Source organism: Merops nubicus, unplaced genomic scaffold (genome assembly GCF_000691845.1).
Source record: "Merops nubicus isolate BGI_N331 unplaced genomic scaffold, ASM69184v1 scaffold42769, whole genome shotgun sequence".
Lineage (NCBI taxonomy): Eukaryota > Metazoa > Chordata > Aves > Coraciiformes > Meropidae > Merops > Merops nubicus.
In genome coordinates, this window is record NW_008631046.1 from 1,948 (window position 1) to 10,726 (window position 8,779).

General features: G+C 44.8%; 1 protein-coding gene across 1 annotated transcript; it reads right to left on the bottom strand.

The window, feature by feature from the left end:
- Positions 1-301: 301 nt before the first annotated feature.
- LOC103779826 (F-actin-capping protein subunit alpha-1) lies at positions 302-6,793 on the bottom strand (the record flags this gene model as incomplete). Its single annotated transcript, XM_008947471.1, has 10 exons — positions 302-970; positions 1,510-1,572; positions 2,144-2,215; positions 2,680-2,758; positions 3,181-3,260; positions 3,677-3,883; positions 5,102-5,165; positions 6,008-6,059; positions 6,321-6,384; positions 6,725-6,793. Coding segments are annotated over 10 exons (891 nt in total), but the record flags the coding sequence as incomplete, so codon positions are not given.
- Between the last annotated feature and the right edge of the window lie 1,986 nt (positions 6,794-8,779).

Consider the following 8,779-nt stretch of genomic DNA (forward strand, 5'->3'; position numbering starts at 1 on the left):
ATTTTGTACACTATCCATCCATACACCTGTGATACAAATTCTATGAACCTGCCACAAAGCATTAAAGCACAACATACCTATTATTCTGCAGACATTGCATTTTTAATCACCATCCAGCCCACGTGGCTCAGCAGTGATTCAACACAGGAACCTGGGACTGTAGAAATGCAGACGTCTCGTAACCGTACACACGAGGGAGGGGAGAGCAAAAATGTTCACTTGTGGGGAACGTGGCTCAAATCTTCAGATTAAAAAAAAAAAAAGTCCCTGGAAGAGCTGGCTGCATAGGGATTTCTGTAAAGGATCTTGTAAACTCATTTCTATAGTAAAATCAAAGCCTGTAGGCTTTTGCTTTGTGGAGGTCAGTGGTAAGGGTACATGAGGATTTACTCTGTTTGCATTTATTACACCTTGCAGCAGAGCGCCGTGAGCTGTTGGCAGGCCTGACAAACTTACTGGAGTACCTGGAGTGCTGTGTACGGGCGAGGGGCACGCTCCCCACCCTCAGCTCTATTTAGAGTAGGGCTTTTCCAGCTAGGAAGTTTTCCAACCGGTACAATCGGTGACTGAAAACAGCTACACTCCTGAACCATGGATGTGGCTTAGTTAAAAGGACCTACCAGTGAATGGGGTCACAGCAGGAAGTTGATGCGGCAGGAAACACAAAACACAAAGACAACACTATTTGTTCCACAGTTCTCTCTGAGGCTAGAAAACCTGTTAACTTTGAAAGCCCTAGAAAAAAAATGCTGCACTGGTTTAGAAACCATCTACTTGGCATAGGACCACATTTGTTTTTTTGCACACAAACATTTCCCAGGTCTCCTCGTTAGGCGTTCTGCATTTCCTTGCCAATCTTGTAGCTGAGGATTTTGTTCCAGTCGATCTTGGTGCGGGTGACGGGCAGCTGCCGGCGTAAGGCCTTGAAGGTGGTGTCTGACATGGTCTGGTAGTTCTCACTGATGGCTGTCTGCAAAGGCAAGTGGAGTCCATCACACAGGGATAAGCCACAGGGAGAATCCAGACTTGGGGTTAATCCCAAAAACCCCTTTCACAAGGCAAAGGTGCCGTTAACTAAACGAACGCTGTGGGCTGTGTCAGTAAAAGGGCTTCTGGTGAACTCCCCTGTGACTGTGGCAGCTCCTCAGGTGTTTCCCTGCCTGACCTGTATCAAGCCCCTGCACACAGGCTGGGACAATGTCAGAAGCTGTGATGCAGATTTCCTCTTCTCACTGTCATAGAAGGAAAAACTCAGACTCACGCCCTCCCCCTTCCACCCTTGTTCCAGGTAACACTTGTAACCCTTTAAGATAACAACACAGCAAATTTATTTACACACAGCTTTACAACTCTACTCTTTTAACAAAGTACTACTGCCCTTTTCTGAGTGATCCTTACAGTCAGTACCAGATTCAGCCCAAAATGGATTTTGAGGTCAGTTTTCCCTGTTCCCATTAACTGTGAGTGGAGCGTGCTACGATTACATCAGTTAACCACCACTGATCTTACCTGGTACTCGTTTTCTGCATTTTCTATTATCTTAATGAATTCCTTAGCTGTCTGGACATCGCTCTACAAAGAGAAAAAAGATAATTTTTTATGTTTAAGAGCAACTTGGAAAAGCCACACAATAGATTTCTTGCCTAATGACAGGCTGAGAACAGATGAAGGGGGGAACACTGGCAGCTTTGTCACGTGTGTAGCTGGGCTCCTGCTCACCTCGGCCTGTGCTGGCTGCAGCTTGTGCAGGACTGCACCCTAGTGAGCACAGGGGAAGCAGAGGGGCCTTTGCCATACAGACCAGGGGCTGTGGGACTGTTGCTCCCTCTACTGTACCACAGGGCTTATTTTCCTTTAGTACACTGCTCTTGCTGTTTGTTTCCCTCACAAGTAGATTAAAAAACTCCTTTTTAACTGAACCTCCTAACATAAGCTTTCCAATAGAGACTTCCTAATGCAGTTTTAACTTCAAACAACTGAGAATCTGTGTTTCCCATATGGCTCTAAACGCAACTACTACACTGGCCAGTCATCCTAAAATTTCACTGAAGTCAGGAGAATTAGTTATGGAAGTGTATGCTTCACAAGGCACTTAAGAAATAAAATATTTGCTTTATCATAAAAAAAAATCTAGCATACTTACTGAAACCTGTACAGAGTCCTGAATATCTTTATGACTAACCAGCTGAACATTGCCATCTTCATAATAATGAACCTGGACAAAGAGACAAGATGCAGGTGATCATTAACACTCATTTCCCAATCCCTAGAGCCCCAAATGCTACCAGAATGTCTTCTCTGCTTACATGGAGACTAAAAGCAGGATGGATTTTCTAAAAGGTTTCATTCTTTGTTAAGACTGTTCAAGATTATGCTAATGCAGTAAATGCCTAGAGTTGAAATAAGAGCAATTAGAAAGATTCATGGTATAGGTTTTAGCCCTATAAAGGGAAGCAGAATGGAGGCATACAGGGTAACATTATGTAATAAACCACAGGCCAGACTGTAGGTGATGTCCAGCACACTAGACTTAAGAACTGATTTCTTGAACTGCAGTTTAACAGCATCTCGACGTGAGAGGGACATCCTGGCTGTATTCCAGCACCTCATCCTGAGTCAAAGGCATTTAAGAGAAGCACAATGCAGCTTCTCCTGGTTTTGCCCAAAAGAGTAACCCACCTGGATTTTGAGCACTGCAGCCACTTGAGCTGTTGGTGGTGTGATGGTAAATTTCCATTCTGATCTCCAGCGACCGTTCCTGAAAACAATTAAAGCATGAAAACTATTCCCAAAAAGCTCTAACAACAAAAAGAATCAACCTAACAAGAGCAAATTGTTTCTGCTGTTGTCTTATGACTGATGTTACAGTGCTTTACACAGCACTGAATTACACTTCTGAGGCACAGCTGAAAGCAGAGCAGCTCCAGTGCCACCTGTGCTCTGGACTAGGTCAGGGCTCTGTCTCACTCTGCTAAAGCTTTTCTCACTGGATAGTCACTGAGCCACACTGAAGGCTTCAGGGACTGCCAAAGGCTGGTCATAGAAAACAGACTACAGAATGAGAAGCAGAACTTCTTGGGAAGCTCATGACTACTTGCCCTTCAGAGTGTGTCAGAATGCATAGAGGGTGGGTTTGTGTGAGGACAAGTAAGAAAATACACCATGCTGAAATAGTCTTACCAGAAGTTTTTGGGCTGGAACTGGTGGCTCTCAATACAGGCAATAATTGTCTGCTGTCCATCTATAGATTTACCATAAACCTGTATTTAGAAAAAAAAGAGTTAAAAAGGCCCAAGAGCTGAGGAAAGTAATTCTTAATTTCTGTTCTTGGCACTAATGTGGAGGCTTTGATGTTATGGAATCTCACTGGGAGCATGTACCACTAATATGTTGCCCAACACCTCCACTGCACTGATGTACAAACAACACCTCCTTTTCAGTAACCATGGGTGTTAAGGTGCTGGGCAGTCATGACTATGAAAAATAAGGTCTAACACATCTTCACCCCTGTGTGCATTGCAAGGTGTTTGCTCCCTCTCTGGAACCTGATATCCCAAAGTTATCAAAACCACTCGTGAGGATGGAGAATTCAAACAGCACTGCCCAGCACAAAGTCTGCCCCCAGTACTGGCTGACAGAGCAAGGAGGTTTCGGGGAGACCAGAGGGATACTCAGCAGTGCAGAAGCCGTTGGGGTAGTGATCCTTCACGTAAGCTCTCAGCGCGCTGTCGCAGGCGTCTCGCCACTGCCGTAATCCTGACTCCGTGTCCTCGGCCTGGGGGTCGCTGGCTTCTTTCCTTAAATGATCAAACTTGAAAGAAAGCTTGTTTCTTGGGTCTAAAAATCTGCCATTGCCCAGATCACCATGTTCTGTGATTAAGACCTGTAAAAGAAGTGAAAATTAGGACCAACTTGCACTGCTGTAGATGTGCTGGATGGTGTTTTCCCCCTTTGAACAGATACTAACGTTTCAACAAATTCTTTCACGGAGCTATAATACCACATAAAGAAACAAGGATTTTTAGTAAAGATTTCACCAACAGTAGCTAGAGTGAGGCTGGAGGTAAACTCTCTGCTCTTCACAGCAACACTGCACTTAGTCCTGCACCCAGAAATGGCTGCATTATAACAATGTAGACATTTAGCTTAAAGTTCGGCATCCTTACAATACAAACAGGTGGTTTTGCATTCAGAGTTATTTTTGCTGCTTTTCTTCCCCATTTTTAAAGGAAATGAAGACTTTTACTCTAGAATTTACCAGTTATTGTCACAGCAATAGCCCTCATGGTCAAGAGAGGCACATAGATGTGGCTGCTCCCAACACACACACACTACAGTGCACGGCAAAGCAGTGCTGTACTCTCCCTCTCCTTTGCCTTATTCACCATCATTTTCTGGCTTTCCAAACACTGACTTCTTTTTTCAAGTTGTATTCTTAACTTTCTCTTGTCAAAGCTATTTTTATGGACAGGCCTCTTAAAAATATCTGCTTTCCATGACCATATCTGGGACAGCAGAAAAGCTGGGTCAGTTCTTGGCTCAGAGAACAGGACAGATGGTCAGGCCAGCTTTCCATCCTCTGCAGCACTTGCTGCTTGTTCTCAATTAAAATAAGAAGTATTTTGCTGGCATAGACTGGATAGTATTAGATTGGTATAATCAAAGATACAATTTATCTTTTAGGGTAGCTAAGAACATTAAAAATGCAGAAAATCCAGAACTATTAAGGATCTGCTACTGATTGTCAGTGGAACTGTAAGCAGGCAGCAACACAAGGATTTGTAAATGAGCATTAATAAACAGCAATCTTTAATCATTCATACTCTGAGCAGAATTCCAGTGACTTCAGCATGGAGCTTTTCTAAAAGGAACAATGAATCAGAGCTACTAGGTCTTGTCTGATACTACTTTAAGAGAACATTTCACCTATGCTGCTTCTGTGAGAACAAAAAAAGCTTTGTGATATAAAGATGTACAGGGGAAGGAGAGGTGGTAACCTGTGAGCAGAATGAAACTAGTCAACATCTTGAGAAAACAACATTTTTATTGTTTTTGCACAGCGTTGTGGCAATACAAACAAGTGTAAGAAGCTTCCTCTTACCTGATCATCATACCCTTCTATCTTCACTGGAGTGAACTGGTCCATGTTATACTGTGCAAATGCACTGTAAGAATTAGAGGGACATGAACTTTAAGTGTACATGCACTTCTATTTTTGACTCCAGAAAAAGTACATGGTGTGATTTATATTACAGAAAACTTGAACTTAATTTGACAAATAATACACACGAGTGCTCTTGAAGGATTTTTCAATACCTTTTACTGACACTAGCTCTGAAAACCCCACATCTAAAGCCAGGTTTCTTTAGTGGTGACCAGGAAAGCACAGAGTTCAAAAGCAGACCAGCAGGCAGCCTAGGGGAATATGAGCAAGCCAAGGCAGAACAGGAACACCCCAGCTACAATTTAGACAGCAGCAAGGCAGACAAACAAGTAGACTAATATTTACAGCAATTTCCTTATGTAAAGACCTGCTGACTGACATGTCACCTAGCCTGACGTAAAATCTTAGCATCAAGAAGCTCATATGCATAACCTTTAAGCACCTTCTGATGAGACTGTGCAAGTAAACAAGGTGTTTTGAAAGCTTTTTCTATTGAGGGCAGTTCTCTTTTCTGAACTTCAGCTCAGGATTACTCAGTATTTCAGGCTTCACTTGCTTTACAGATCATGCTCCAACAAGACCAGACTTGCTGCTGCAGAGTTAAACTTCATGGCAGAGTGCCCTCCTGTCAGTTTTTATATGGCCTCTACAGCACAAATCCCCATTTAGGGCTTTTAAAAACAATCATCCACGGCTTTCCTTAGGTAGTTTGTGGGGGGATATGGAGTTATAGAAGATTGCTCTCAATACAGCTCGAGGCTTTCCTCATCACAGAATGATGGGGGTAAGAAAACAAATGCATCTCTGGTGGTAATTTGACTTGTTTGAAATATTAGTACTTACTGTGCTGCTCCTTCCCTGAGAAGATTGTCATTGTTAAGCAGTAACCGGACATCTGGAGAGGGGAGAGTTCGAGTACGTTACTGGATTCTTTGATTGAATGTTTCTCTTTATGCATTTCATTTTCAACTGTACTAATGCCAACATCAAAATGATTAAATCATTTAACTAAGCATATACAGTCACAGGATGACAGCATGCTTGTCCCTCGCCACTTCTTACCCTTAAAAGCAGGACATGGGGACACGCCCTTAGACTCTTGTAACAGATGAAACGTGACAAAAACACCCCTGATAACTTTTCCTTATTCACTTACCATTGAACACCTCATTGAACTCTCCAGGGGGAGCATGAGTGATGAATTTTGCAGCTATGCGCACCTACAACGGAGCAGAGAAGAAATTAAAGTACAGATAATTTACTGAGCTCATACACACTGCAACCTGTGCTGAAGCAAAGAACCAACCAACTCGACCCTGACAGCCACGGGAAGTGCCTGAGCTGGGCAGAAGGAGAGGCCAGCACTGGCCAAACAGTCTTGCAAGAGAGAGACTGCCACTGGGGTGATGGGAAGTGCCAAAGCGACCCCCAGAACTCAGAGACAGCCTCACGGACCATTTCAGCAGGTGCTGGGGCTTGGTCCTCTGAGGCTACCCTGGTGGTGCCACCCTGAGCAGGGGACACAGCGCCTGCACTGCTCCGTGGTGCTGCCCCACTCACCTTCCTGCAGCGTTTGGCTGGAAGTGTACGTGAGCTGTCAGAGTAGTGGAAGAATTCAGGTGTGTGGAACTGAGTCACAGAACAACTAGCTGAAAAGGACAACTAAGGAAAACACCCGAATGCCTGCAGACTTTGAGGGTGGAAGGAAAAACCCATTCTCTTCTAAAGAGTAATGAAGCTGCCCTGTGTTCTGCACTGTTAGCATTCAGGTGGTATGGGAACTGACTCTGCTGGAGCTAGGGACAGTTTATGGTTTCATAATCGAACCTTTTATGGTTTTTACAGGACCAAAGGGAGTAAAATAATCTTGGAAGACTCGAAACAGGAACGCCACAAAATCAGCCCCTCCCTTAGGACAATAAAAGTCACATTTTGTCCAACAGGCAGAGCACCAAAGCTGTGCCACAGCCCTCCTGCTCAGCGAGACGTTTCCGGCAGTGCCTGCAGAACCGTGCTCCTCACAACTCCACTGCTCCTGCTTCTCGTTTGGAGCAGGAAAACTTATGTTCTTTATGATGCAAGTCATAAAATACAGAGCATTTAAGCCAAACTGCTGAAGCTGGGAGTGGAGTGCAGGAAACAGGCTGTGCAGTCATTAATTCTACAGGTGAAGCACTCGAAGCCCTGTGGGTTTTGAGTCGCTTTGTTTCGAGCGGTGCCAGCTCAGGGCAGGATGTTCGTTTGCAGAAGCAAGAGAAGAGTTTCTGCCCAGTGACCCACTTCCTGGCCCCCGTGGCCATTTCAGGTGCTCTGTGCAGCGAGCTTCCTGCTCCTGAGCGGGGCAGAGGCTGAGGGGGAAGCTGCTCAGCCAGCAGCCTGCGCGGGCCGCGCGGCAGCAGGACGGGCCCCAGCAGAGCACAGGGGGCATCGCAACAGACCTTCCACTGCATCCCCTCGCCCACCTAAGAGATGCCCGTGGAGAACAGAGAAGTGGAGCCTGAGGGATGGAATGAATCCATACTGTGGCTCTACTGATTTTTTTTGTTTGTTTTCTTTGCTTTATTTCAAAGCACTGGGAAACTCAGACTGAAAGGACACGTATTTAAAAGTTCCCGATCTATCTGCATGGTTATAAAATGGATACTGCAGTCACTCTTTGCAGCATGTTTCTCCTTCAGTTCTTTACATATGATCACCCTTTTCCACCCGTGCTAGGCATGGGGGTACTTTAAGCCAAGTCCAGGTTGCCCGGGCTGGGACATGAAGGAGAACGTGTGCTCAGATTTCAAGTGAAATCCCATCTGCTCTGCCCAGCAGAGTACTCGGGGCACACAGTTCTGAAAAGCCTCTTCCTGAAGGACAATTCTTCCCTGTGGGTGCTTGGAAAGAACAGCAGATTTCAGGTGAATGCTGTGGGAGATGGAGAAGAATGCTCAGTGACCCCAGATTGTTGCAGCAGTGCCTCCTTCCCAGGCTGCCAGCCAGGGGGATGTCATTTCAATTTCCACATCAAATGCAATGATGAATTCAGTTTTAGCAGTTTAAATGAAATTCAGCTAAACGGTGTCAGGCAAATATATTGTATACACCTCTGGGCAGATTTCAGTTATGTGCAAGAGACCATATGAATTCTGTATTGGAAACTTCATTTCAAGCAATGCTCATTTCATTGAAAATATTAACTATTTTTGCACTTTTACAGCTCCAGCTGCTTGTTTCACAATGAAAGTCACTGTGAGGAAAATGCAATTGATGGTTTAAGGGCAAAATGGAACCAAGTAAGCAAAAAGCTACAATGTGATCTGTACATGATGTCAGGAAGAGTAAGGGCAGACTTAACTGCCCTTTGTAGGTAGCTAGCGTTACCTGGCAGAAAAGGCGCCGACTTAATTTGTTAAATGAAACTCAGCGCTGCTCGTACGACTGTAATTTTCCCACATTCCTACGCAAGAGGAACAATCTGCTCATTTCTCCCTTTCCCAAAATAAACACCGCTCCATTTGCTTCTGCTCAGTCCCTTCCACCCAGTATAATTTGTAGGATCGACATCAAAGCCACCGTGGGGAGCCGGGGAGCGGAGGAGGCGCGGAGCGGCTCGGAAGGTGCTCTGGCACT